The sequence below is a fragment of the Molossus molossus genome, unplaced genomic scaffold (assembly GCF_014108415.1).
Source record: "Molossus molossus isolate mMolMol1 unplaced genomic scaffold, mMolMol1.p scaffold_m16_p_3, whole genome shotgun sequence".
NCBI lineage: Eukaryota > Metazoa > Chordata > Mammalia > Chiroptera > Molossidae > Molossus > Molossus molossus.
This window is the reverse complement of record NW_023425366.1, coordinates 53,955,557-53,969,240: the sequence shown is the minus strand read 5'-3', so window position 1 is coordinate 53,969,240 and position 13,684 is coordinate 53,955,557. Positions and strand designations below refer to the sequence as shown.

The window sequence follows — 13,684 nt, the reverse complement described above, 5'->3', positions numbered from 1 at the left end:
TTATCAAATTACAAAGTATTGCTTCTCATAAACAAAGCTGCACATAAAATTCAAACTATTATAAATTCACAATTATGAAGAGCTATTTAAAAGCATGGAAATTTTTACTTCGAAAACTTACAAAGTGTAAGTATGTGTGGTCTTCTAAAAATATGCCATGTTAAATGTATCATGTTGTGGTAAACACATTAATAGATGTATCTCCATAGTTATATATCTTTCTAGATGTTGTTGAACATCTTGATAAAAATTCCTTTGGAGATAAGTAATATGGAAATTTTCATCAGATGCATTTCCATCTGATTTTCTTCCAATTCCTGTCCAATAGCTATCATGATAAACTTTTTCAGAGTGTCACACTATTTATATAAGCTGATATGGAAGAAGCTTTGTAATTTTCAAGCAGATGTCTATTCAGTGCACTGAAAAGTGGATTTCAAAGCCGTCCCAATACAGCCCACAGCAGGCCTCTGTCAATGCATTGTTCTTCCAACTCATAGCGACCCCTAGCTTTACTGGCCACTGTAGGTATGCAAGTGGGTGAACAGAAGGTGGTAAAAAAACAAAAATACAAAAAACAGGGATCTCCTTGAAGGCCTTTTCTTCACTGTAGTCAGGAACATTGCACATATAAAACTCACGTTAATCACCATCTACTGGAATGACTGGAAAAGGGGTAACTTGCCAGTTGTGCTTCCTTTTTTTCACACCACTGAGCCAATACACTTTGGATCTAATGGAATCCAATTGTGGAACCAAGTGCTTAAAATTTGTTTTCCAAAAGAATATAAATCAATCTTCAACTGCAGATTTTTCTTTCTTTCTTTCTGTTGAGTCACCTGTTTACAAATGAAATAATAAAGTATATTAAAAAAGGATGACCAATTAAAGGTAGTGTGTACAGGGTGGGGCAAAAGTAGGTTTACAGTTGTGAGTACACAAAACATGTTTTAGTCTTGTATAATTATTTCTTATTTATTGTATTATTTTCCATACAAAGAACTGTAAACCTACTTTTGCACCAGCCTCTGTGTGTGTGTGTATATACATACATACACACACACATATATATATATATATGCGCTCCCTCATACCTTTAGCAACATCCAAAATGAACACTGATGTTTTTTCCTTATAAATGGCCATTTATACATATGATGTATACGAGACTTTTAAAAAAAGGATATGCTTATATTTAAAAAGCAATGAAAAAATTTACATACAAATTTTGATCACTGTTAATAAAAGGTTGTATGTAGGATTCACTTTCACTTCTTTACCCTAACATTTTATGTAAAAACTATATACAACAAAGGAAAAACATCATCTAAAAATACCTGCCTCATAAACTGCTACTATAGTAAGAACTATTAAATGACATCTTCAAAATTCACTAGGGAAAAATTTCTGTTATATTGACATTTAGAGGACAGAATTAATACTAGTCTTTAAATGGATGCTTTACCAGGACTTTTCTAAAATTCAAAATAGTTATGTTTGACATCTATGAGCTTACCTATGGCACAGGAGCATTTATATAAAAGACCTACGCCCAGCTGGTGTGGCTCAGTGGTTGAGCCTTGACCCTTGTCCCCCACAGGAACAAATTAGAAACTGAATAAAGTCCATATAATGATATATGTTTCCTATGTTTAGAAATACCCTTCAAGGACTCTCGTACCTATAGCTATCTCTAGGAAGAGTTTTTAGAGTAAGATGAGGTAGAACAGGGACCTTCATATTTTCGTGAAGTTTTGAGAAATTAATTCTTCAATGAAGTATGTAATTAATGATTTAAAATCTCTAAGAATGAAGCCAATTAATAATAGGAAATACAAATTATAGCCTTTTTAGCTATCTGTAGAGAAAAATCTGAAGCCTTTAAAAATGATTTCCCACCCTGGCCGGTTTGGTTCAGGGGTTAAAGCGTCAGCCTGCGGTCCAGAGAGACCCAGGTTCGGTTCCTGCTAAAGGCACGTATCTCGGTTGCAGTTTGTACCTGGCCCTGGTTGGGTCTTGCAGGAGGCAACCACTCAATGTGTCTCTTTCATGTTGATGTTTCTCTCTCTCTCTCTCTCTCTCTCCTTCCCACTCTATCTGAACAACAAAAAACGAAAAAATGTCCTTGGATGAGGATAAAAAAAAAAGATTTCCCACCGGCCAGTGTGGCTCAGTGGTTGAGTGTCGACCCATGTACCAAGAGGGCGCCAGTTCAATTTTCGGTCAGGGCACATGCCCAGGTTGTGGGCCAAACCCCCAATGAGGGGCATGCAGGAGGTGGCCAATCAATGTTCTTTCTCATCAATGTTTCTATCTCTCTCTCCCACTCCCTTCCTCTCTCTCTAAAAATAAAGAAAAAATAAATAAAAATAAAAATGATTTTCCAAGACCACACACAGGCAGTGGGACACAGCGCCTTGATCAATGCCTGCTCATCAGTGAGGAGCATGACTAGTCTATGGACTGTTTCTGGTGTAGGATACACTGTCTTTTAAAAGTGGCTTTGCAGATATCTGAGTGCATACATTTTCTGGAAATATTTCATTGTGTTTCTTAACATTATAGTACATATACAAGCCATAAAAAAAATCATTAAAAAAAAAGGAAAGTTTTAGCCCTGGCCAGTTTGGCTCAATTATTAGATCGTCGGCCTGGACAGAGGGTCTCAGGTTCAATTCCGGTCAAGGGCATGTACCTGGGTTGCAGGTTCGATCCCTGGTCGGGGTCGTGCAGGAGACAACCAATTGATGTGTCTTTCTCACATCAATGCCCCCCTTTCCCTTCCACTATATCTAAAATCAATGGGAAAAAAAGATCCTCGGGTGAGGATTAACAACAAAAAAGTTTTAGGTGATTTTCAAAGGTGGTATTCACCATGGACATAATCTAACATCTGATATCAGGCCAAATTAACTGCCAAAAGCTATAAAAGCCCAGATTCTTGAATATAGGGAATACTGCTGCAGTGACTATGTGTTTGGGCAGGACTTGGTGGGATGGAAGAAGACAAATGGTGTGGGTTGGCCTGAGCAACTGCTGGTAGGCCATGTACCCTGACTGGGCCACTGCAGGCAACTGTAATAAAAGGACTAAATACACTCATTTAAGTGAAGGCCCAGCTGTGGGATTAACCAATCAGCACCAAGATGGGTAGTTTCAGGCACAGGCTCAACTGCTCACTGGGAAGCTATAAGCAGAATGAGACAGGCAATAGGTAGCAAGCACTGTAATGTGGGAGACCATCTACAAATATCCAGTGTGAAAAAGATTCCCTGTCAGACACACCTGAGTCTCTAGACACATTCACACACCAAGCAGACACACTGATCTATTTATATCCTTCCACAAAGCATACTGTACCTATGTACAAGTACAAATGGGTTGAAATTATTTTGAGATCCTAAAACAGTAAGTCATACAAGTGACTGTTAATTAGGACCTCTATAAATAAGGCCCTTGGAAAAGATGCCAAAAGCCCAAGACCCATGGCAGGACTGTGGTAATCTGGAATGTTAGCTCAGGCACATTAAAGGTAACACAACCACTTATTAAGAGGAACGTGACTTTTTTTACCCATTTTGTTAAGCTACTGATCTGTGCAGATGTTGCTGGGGAGAGGTGGACTTGGGAGTATAGAAGAGAAACATTTTCCTGATGGACCCATGCCCAAAACAAACAGGTAAATTACTTTTAGAATTATTTGATATCCAAAACAGTATCTTTGAACACATAATCAATATAAAAATGACTGTTTTATATTAAGTCTTAAAAATCCAGATGTATTCCTACATATACATCAGAACTACTTGGTCAGTATCCTGGGGAGTGAAGGGCAGGAATATTCACTTATTACACTTTCCAGGTAATTCTTATAATCAAGTACATTTAAGAATAATTGTGCTAATGGTAAGTTTATTAATGCTTCCCTTACTCCCTCCAAGACTATGAGCCTTCCTCCTTTTGGTGAATGTTGTGAAGCGGTATACTATTTAATTTATGGTATGTTATCTTTACTGATTCCATATATTTAGCATAATTTGTGCCACATTACTTTATAATCATCTTATTAAAATGTACTAGAGTGTAACTCTCTATTACCTTAGGCGAATGTCAAATGTGTAACCAATACCCACAAGGGTACTCATTAAGATACGTATATGTATAATTTTTACACTTATTATCTTAACTAAAATTTTAACCAAACACTGCAGTAACTATAATAAGCCTTAAAATGATAAATCTCAGTTTTAAATGCTTAGAAAGCTAAATAATCAGATAATACAATTACTTTTCTAAACTGATCTTCAAAAATTCCTTTGTGGGCAGATAATAAGACATCAAAACTCAATATGCGTGGTTTGCAAGTCAGAAAAAGCCTTTTCTGTTTTTGAAGCTGGAATAAGGCTGTCCCATTATTAGAATAAGACTGTCCTCTCTACTTGGTTTATGGCTGTACTGCAGAATTTTTAATGAGCTGGATATAAAAAACACATTTACATAGTAGTATCTTTGAACAGTGCTTGTCTATTATGTTTCTAGAAACTACAGAAGTTTATATATTTATGACTCTACTACAATTGATCTGTATAATAAATGATAAACTTCAGACTCAACACAATATAATAGACCTCATCATCCAATATAAAAACTGTGTTACCAAATGCTGCTGAGGAAAGTAAGACCATTTACTTGTTAGTTTTCCCATTCTGTGCAAGGCAAAGTCTCCTCTTCATCCTCTGACTCAGGGGATGCTTCTTTGATTCTTCTAAGAGCTTCATGGATGCTCCGTGTTAGAGGGTCTGTGTCAGGCAGAAGTGTGAAGGATTCTCTCAAAACTTCCTTCTGTACCTTCTTCAATTTTACCCCCTTCCTTATTTGTGCCAAGATATTATTACTATCATCTTCATCAGGAAAAGGAGGCAGAGTTCGCTGTTCAACCTTTTTCAGATGAAAACTACCACGTTTCAATGAAGCTAGCACCTCATCCATGGGTGAGCTCACTTTAGAAAATGAAAGAGAACAATTACAGTTAGGATTGCACGTAAAGTCAAACTACAGTATAACTAGACTTTAGGACTGTGATAAAACACAACACTGGAAACACCATCTACAAAATGGACCATGAAGTGTGAACAGAAGATTCCAAAGCACAGGGCATCCTAACTATGCTTATTAAAAAGAAATCCCAAGACACGATTCTATGCCAGGTATGACTGGTATTCCCTACATTGCCCATGTGAGAGAAGGGAACAGAGTGGGAGCTAGAAGGTGATCTTTACTAGTGTCATGGGTGATGCTTCCGAAGGATTTCCATAATGCACTAGCCCTACCAGAATTCAGATAGTGACTGGGTTACACACTTAATTAAAAAAATTAAATTTTGGTTCATTATAATGATTGTATTTTTCATTTAGTTGCCTTACATATAAAATTCTACCTAGGTTATGGTAAAAAATATTTTACAGGATGTTCTCTCAGATTAAAATACGATAAGCAAAATGTTCTATATAACATTCTCCTTATGAAAGCTAAAGCTCCTTCAGGGCTCAGAATATTTTCTATTCTTTTCAAAAATAGCTTTAACACATAAATGTAAGAAATCATACATATTACTCCCTATTCTTCTTTGCTTCTTTATACAAAGAGCATTTCAAGGCCCTCAATAAACATGTGACCAAATGTTACACTGTCTTGTTAACGTCATCCTAGTGTGATAGTTCTGACCAGGTAACTTAAGCTTTCTGATGGAAAAACCCTTCTTGTATTTCCCAGGTTTAAAATCACTTTCTTACACAAAGAGACATCTACTATGCATTACTAAGTAGATCAAGTATCACACTTCAGAAGATTTATTTTTAAGTTTTGTGTTGTTTTTTTAATCCTCACCTGAGGATATTTTTGCATTTATCTTCAGATAGAGCAGGAGGGAGGGAGGGAGGAAGAGAGAGAGAGAGAAACATCAATGTGAGAGAGACACATGGAATGGTCGCCACCCACATGACCCCAAACGGGGCCGGGGACAAACTGCAACCGAGGTACATGCCCTTAGCGGAAACTGAACCTGGAACTCTCTGGTCCACGGGCCTATGCGCTAACTGCTGAGGCAAACCGGCCAGGGCAGAAGATTTATTTTTAAAAACATGCTTTAACGGCTAATGAAGGTACACACTCCTGTGTCTGGACACATTTGTCAATGTAGATTGGTGAGAATTCTGCCCTGCTGTAACCTTGAAAATCTGTCTGCTATCAAATAATGTCCAAAAATAAAATAATGCATTAAGCTTTGTAAGGTCCTATAAAAAAAAGTCCTTTGATTATGGCTCACTTTATTCAACAGATGAACATGAAAATGTCCTTTTAACTTACCTCTCCTTCTCTGCAAACCTTCAGCAGTCTTTTTCAGCTTCTTCCTGGCACTGACTAGCTGGCTACTGTCAAAGAGGTGTGCTGAAGGGGCACTCGCAGACTTAGGGATCCTCTTCTCGCTCCCCTCCATTCTGGGCAGACCTTTCTCCAGTGTCTCTGGGATGTTGTCTTTAGCAACAGGCAGAGGTGGTGGCGGTGGGGGTGGGGGAGGAGGTGGCGGTGGGGGAGGTGGTGTTGGAGGAAGAGGTGGTGGGAGTGGATCTGTGGTAACAGAACCTGGTTCAAGGTCAATATCATTCAAAAGAGAAAGAGGACCAGTGGGAGGCAGTTCCGAGGTAACACCACTGAGAGGTAATGAAGTGGCTTCAAGTTGTACTAATGCAGTATCTTCAAGTTGTGTGAGGCTGTGTGCTTCTGCTGTCTGGGATGACCCAAGCTTGCCTCTGCCTTCCTGCACCTCTTCCCGCCTCTCTTCAACCTGCGGTGCTCCTGGCACAGGGTCGCACTGGTCCTCGCAGGGCACAGGACTGGCGGCACTCCTCCTCCTTGCATGAGCCAGCCGCAGTCTGGTTGATTTAAGTATAACTTGGCCAGGGTATCTCTAAAAATCAGAAGTTATCGCAGCCGGTTAAATTATATTGAAACAATTTATGAACAAATAGCTATTTTCTCCCTCAAATGAAAGATGTTACTTTGGAGCTTCTGTAATTTTCAGGAAAAATTCTGTAATAAAGTTATACAGAAAACCATAATACCAAAGTATAATACCTTTTAAGAAGTTATCACCAAACTCTTTATCATTTGCTTATCGTCAAATCCTTTATTAACATCTTGTATCGTCTTACAACTTAAGCAACTATTCAAAATTATCACAATTAAAAAAAGGGTATTACTAAATAAAATTATGAATTTGAATGAAAAAATAGTAATAGCAATGTAAACTGTACAATACAAATGATGTCAAACATACAAATGAAGAATGCTAAGGAATTATTAGTTTTGTACATGTATTTTCAAATGCTTACAGATAAAATTTTCTGAGTACTGACTGACACACAGAACTTTCATTCTATATATTTACTATAGTAAAACCTAGGATTAATGCATTTACTTAACTCAACGCTTATCCTTGTATTAGAAACCCTGTCCATCTCCCTAGGCCCCCTTTTCACTATAATATGAAGAGGACTTGGTCAAAAGCTTTCTTAGTCTGTAAGAGGACCCCTCACCACAGACAGACAAAATAAGGCTCCTGAGCACTTTCACAACTAAAACCATTCAGCATAGGCACAATTTGAAGGAAATATTTAGCCGCTGTGATATCAGTGCCTAGAGTCATCGGTTAGCTGGTAAGAAAACTCCTAAAGCATTTCTCAGGTATGCTGACCCACACTCTGATTCTGTCACCAGTCATTTCAAATCACAGATTATTACCACAGGTTAATGTATGTGGAATCAATAACAAGTTGATGCTTGAAATGGAAAGTCAGTTGTAAACTAATGAATTTATAAAACTCAAGAGGAATCCAGGCTTCCCAGAGGCCTTGACAAAGTGGTAGCCAAGGGTCACAAGAATATTAATTCTGGAAAGAACCAGAGGACAGGTAGCCACACAATCAAAACATTAATTATTTTCTGAATAACAAAGGGAAAACCAAGTTTTTCTCATACAAAGAAATCTTACAATAGCAGTGTGTATGTAGCAATGAAAAGCAATACAATGACCGTTCTTTTATTACCTGTTTAAAAGTTCGAAGTCTATCCAGCGTTCTCTGTCTTTCTTGGCTAACCCAAGCACTTTTTCTTTCTTCTTCATCATGTAATTTTTCTCTCTTCTGGTGAAAAATGAATAGTAATTCAATTATAATGTTTACTGTTACTTTTTATCGTTAATAGGAAAAAAGAGAGTTCTAGTAGGTAAACTGGGTAACTCCAAAGAATGATGCATTAAACAAAATGTTGTATGGCATGAAGCACTATCCATTTTTGACAGAAATTATTTTAAAATTCACAATGTCAAAAATAATACTGTTTTATTTTTTTGCATTTACTCCCAATTAAAGATGTTTTCTCTGTAAAATAAAATAAAATCTCTAACTAAAAAATGTTTCATCTCTGTGGCTCTGGCTTAAACAATTTTAGTATGAAATACTTAAAGCTGCTATATTCTGCTAACTCAAATAAGTGGACCTTAAAGATCAATCAGCAAACACTTGGTCAGTAATTTAGATATTACACACATCAACCAATATAACCAGTAGTTAGAAAAAATTAAAAGTACTTCCAGTATTATACATGAATCATCTGGTTTACTATCACAACTTATAGTTGGTAGTTATCTGAACAAAAATTTAAAAATTTTCCTGTGTTGTTGAATCAACTAAAAGCTGTTTAATTAAATCTCATTTGGCAAAACAAATACTAAATAAATGAAAAGGCTTTCTAGCCCTGGCAGGTTTGGCTCAGTGGTTAGAGCCTCGGCCCTCGGACCAAGGAGTTTCAGTTTAATTTCTGGTCAAGGGCACATACCTCGGGAACAGGTTCAATCCCTGGCCCCTGATGTCTCTCTTACATCGATGTTTCTCTCTCCCCCTCCTACCTCTCTCCATTCCACTCTACCTAAAAATCAATGGAAAAATATTCTAGGTGAGAATTAACAAAAAAAAGTCTTTCTAGATAAGCAAATGAATTAAGGCTTTATTTATTTTTTTGCTTTATTTTAAAAAACTGGAGATACTTCCCATAAGACCTGATAATTTCACATGGAGATATGATGGCAGTTCTAGTGTGTCACTAATGTTTCTTCCATTTGTCTGCTGTCCATTTTAAATTCAATCCTCCATTATTCTCTTATTCTATTACCTCTCACTTCTTTCCTAACATCTTTGTCCTCAACCATATAATTTTGAATGAGAGTTACTTTTGTCTTGGATAATTATGTCAAAATCTAAAGGATGACTTGAATCTTCAGACTAAAAATGTACATGAAGGTTCAGGAAACCCTCATGCATAATGATCAACTGGTAAAGTTATTAGACTTCTACAGTAAAGAAAGATTTTTTATGGATATCTAGGCAGAAAAATCAAGTCTCAAAAGGGGGTATGTGTTCGGAGAGGTTACCTCAGGCCTCTCACTGCAACACTCAGTGCTCTAAGATGGTGTAGCAATATCCCTCAAATTTTGATGGAGAAGAAGTATGACAGTATTATTCAGTCAAATTGCCCTTTATGTATAAAGAAAACAGACAAGTATTCCCAAAACATGCCAGAACTCAGAGAATACAGCAACCAAGCACCTTTCCTGAAATGGCATCTTAGTGAAATCTAACCTCTCAAAGATGAATCAAACTAAACTCAGGAAAAGAGAAGTGGTACTGGGGAGTATTTACTGGATGGTAACAGAAGTAACCAAACTGGGTGCCTGTTAACATTCTGTTTATCAATCTGGATATTGGGTATATAGGTATGTTTATGTTGTGAAAATTCTTCAAGTTACATTTATGAGGTGTACACTTTACTGTATATATATTTATTGTGCTTCAAAAAAAGCAATAAAAGATTTTCTTTTTTAAGAAAATGAGAATAGACAATGATCAGTCAGGGCACATATCAGATGGTGGAAATAGGAAGGATTAAAAACAAGCCATCATGGCCAACTGGTATGGCTCGGTGGTTGAGTGTTGACCCATGCACCAAGAGGATGCGGGTTTGATTTCCGGTCAGGGCACATGCCCAGGTTGTGGACCTGATCCCCAGTAGGAAGCATGCAAGAGGCAGCCAATCAATGTTCTCTCTCATCAATGTCTCTAGCTCTCTCCCTCTCCCTTCCTCGCTTCCTAAAATCAATAAAGAAAATTTTTTTTTTAAAAAAAGCCATCATGAGCAAAATAATCGAAAAAGTTCTGATCAATTTCCATAAACTACAGCTTAACAGTATTTAAAATGTACTTTCTTGAAGTGAAACTCATAAGTTATGAGTGTGGTCACATAAAACAAAAATGCATTTTTTTAATGAGAAGAATTGACTTGTTTCCTGACCACCATTTCCTTCCCTTACCCAATTTATCTCTGAGCTTTAAAAAAAAAAAAGTAATAAGTAATTTTACATTTTTAATTATCCTGTTTTAGAACTTACTATATATACTTTTCAAAGATTACTAGAAGACATTTTTGAAACAATAAGGCTAAAATCTAGGGATCTACATTTTAAACAATCTCCCACCCAAGAGATTTTGATAAGGTTTAAAACTAGCTTTGAAAAACAATGACTTATCCTGATCTAAGCCAACATTCATTTTCCTCTATCTATGCATGTTAAAGATGACTGGATGGTTAAAGAATTCATTCTCCCACAATGAGATGTTCCACCTAAAGATGGTATTATGCAGATGACATTTATCTTTGAGATTCCCTCAAGTATCAATCTTCTCATTTTTATTCCTTTTTGCCCCATAATACTCTTTGAGAAAGGATTTGATATTCATTCTATAAGTGATTAGCTACTCTGTTCACCAAAGTATTAGCATTTTAACGGAAGCCAAAATCTTCATGTAATAGGAATGAACTCTAAGGAACCTCAATAACAAGCTGACAGTGTAGGTACTGATGGTGACAATAGGGGGCATTCTCATACACCTGTTCTGCTGACCCATTGTCTAATCTTTCTTGTAAACCAGTTTCTGACCCAGGAAAATAGTAATGAAAAACAGAAGTACAATAATTAATTTACTTATTTCTAACTTCTAAGAAAAAGATGAATCACACAGTTTGTTAGCATTTCTACTGTTTAATGAACTATAAATCACTGGTGTTGACTAACCTAAGACGTGTCAGAAAAGACTACTATTAAAATAACATACTGCAGGCATGATGAGGTACAGCAATACTGGGAGTGGTAGGTTTTGAAAAAGTGAACTAGTGATCTCAGCACACAAGGAATAGAGGGAAACTTCCTCAACTTGAAAAACACTTACAAAAAACCCTACAGCTAGCCCTGGCTGGTGCGGCTCAGTTGGCTGGAGCATAGTCCCAAAGAAGCTGCAGGTTCCATTTCCAGTCGGGACATGAGCCTTAGTTTCAGGTTTGATTCCCAGCTGAGGTGCGTATGGGGGTGGCAGATAGATGTTCTTTCTAGAATCAATGTTTCTCTCTCTCTCTCATTTTCCTTCCCTCCCTCCTTTCCTGTGTCTCTAAAAATCAGTGGGCATATCCTCGGGTGAGGATTTAAAAAAACACACAAAACCTACAGCTAAAATCATTCTCTTTTTTTTTCTCACCCGAGGACATTTTTGCATTTATCTTCAGATAGAGCAGAAGGGAGAGTGGGAGGAAGAGAGAGAGACACATCGACGTGAGACACATCCAGGGCCGGGGACAAACTGCAACTGAGGTATGTGCCCTTAGCGGGAACCGAACCTGGGTCTCTCAGGTCTGCGGGCTGACGCTCTAACCGCTGAGCCAAACCGGCCAAGGCTAAAATCATTCTTAATAGTTAGAAACTAGAAGTTTTTTTGTTAAGATCAGGAAAAGACAAAGCTTGTCCCCTCTGATCACTCCTTTTCACCATTGCATTACTAGTCCTAGCTAGTGCAATAAGACAAGAAAAGCAAAAAAAAGTATACACACAGAAAAAAGAAACCTGTCTTTACTCGCAGATGACATTGTCTATGCAGAAAATTTGGAAGGACAAAAAAAAAAAAAAAAGAAAAAGAAAACTGGAACTAATAAGTGATTATAGCAAAGTTGCAGGATACAAGGTTGACATGTAAGAGTAAATTGCATTCCAATGTACCAGCAAAGAAATGGAGTTTGAAATAAAAATTATTTACATTGCCACAAAAAAAGATAAATTTAGGTACAAATTTAATAAAATATAAACAAGATCTATTTAAAGAGCTACAAAACTCATAAAAAAATCAAATAACTAAATAAATGGAGATATAGTCCTTGTTTGTGGAAAGGAAGAATTAACACAAAGTGTCAATTATTGCCAATTTGATCTCCACATTCAATACAATCTTAATCAAAACCCTAGCTGCTTACTTTATGGTTACTGACTAATTCTAAATTTCTTTACAGAAACAAAAGACTTACATCAATGTAACAGAATAGAAAGCTCAAAAACAGACCCACAGACTTCCGGGTCAAGATGGCAGTGTAGGTAAATGCGGTATCGTGTCCTCCCACAACCACATCAAAGTGACAACTAAACTACAGAACAACCATCATTCAAAACCGCCTGAAATCAAGCCGAATGGAAGTCCTACAACTACGGAATCAAAGCAGCAGCCACATCCAGACTGGTAGGAGGGGTGGAGGCGGCGGTGGTGACGGCTGCAGCAGAAGCGGCAGCGCGACGGGCTGGTCTGGATAAAAATCAGGAGGACACCTCGGCTGGGAAGGTCCTTCCTGAGGACTGAGGGGTCCCCGTCCCACACCAGGTGCCCCGCTCAGGGTTCCAGTGCCAGGAAGAGAATCCCCATAACTTCTGGCTGGAAAAACCAGCGGGAACTGAGGCTCAGGGAAGCTGACGTGGCTGGAGCCCCAGGCAGCTCCTTAAAGGGCCCGCGCCCGCGAACTTATCGGACTCTCTCCCTCTAAGCTTGGAGGGAAGGCAGCTCGAGGGGCACCAGAGACATACAGGGAAGAACTGAGCTGTTTGCCATTGGAGTGAGGGCTGGAGAGGGGGCTTTCTCCAGGACAGACATGCTGTCAGAGCCCTTCCCTGGGGCGGCAGGCAGCTGCCATATCTGGGACTCCAGCAACCTGGCTCGCACTGTTTGCCCCGCTCCACCGAACTTTCAGGCCCACCCAAGCTGTTGCCAGTTGCTTATCCATAGGATTGGCCTGTCTTGGATCCTGCTTCAGGTTTTCCTAAATTCTTTCAAACAAGCAGCATCTGGTCTCATATAGCCCCATACCTCTTGTTAAGTAATACACTGAAACAAACACAGGGAGGCAGCCAAAATGAGGAGACAAAGAAACAGGTCCCAAATGAAAGAACAGAATAAAACCCCAAGAAAAGAACTAAGCGAAATGGAGATAATCAACCTAACAGATGCTGAGTTCAAAATACTGCTTATAAGGATGCTCAGTGAACTTAGTGAGAACCTCAGCGAACTTAGTGAGGACCTCAAGAGCATAAAAAAGGACCAATCAGAAATGAAGGATGCACAGTCAGAAATGGAGGAGGCATTAACTGAAATAAAGAATAATTTACACAGATTCAATAGTAGAGTAAATAAAGCCAAGAAGCAAACCATTGATTTGAAATATAAGGAAGCAAAAAACGAACAGCAAAAAGAAAAAAGAATAAAAA

At 38.0% G+C, this 13,684-nt stretch overlaps 2 protein-coding genes across 2 annotated transcripts in view; one reads left to right on the top strand and one right to left on the bottom strand.

The window, feature by feature from the left end:
• The window catches only part of MTX3 (metaxin 3), a 760,898-nt gene that overhangs the window by 530,340 nt on the left and 216,874 nt on the right, over nucleotides 1–13,684 (top strand). The window lies entirely within an intron of this gene.
• Nucleotides 297–13,684, bottom strand: part of JMY (junction mediating and regulatory protein, p53 cofactor) — a 79,381-nt gene continuing 65,993 nt past the window's right edge. Inside the window, exons 8-11 of the mRNA XM_036279079.1 lie at nucleotides 8,106–8,201; nucleotides 6,367–6,967; nucleotides 4,690–5,000; nucleotides 297–839 (exon numbers count right to left, since the gene is read on the bottom strand). Coding sequence (XP_036134972.1) covers nucleotides 4,693–5,000; nucleotides 6,367–6,967; nucleotides 8,106–8,201 — 1,005 coding nt within the window. The 3' untranslated portion in view covers nucleotides 297–839; nucleotides 4,690–4,692. The remainder of the gene's footprint in view (nucleotides 840–4,689; nucleotides 5,001–6,366; nucleotides 6,968–8,105; nucleotides 8,202–13,684) is intronic.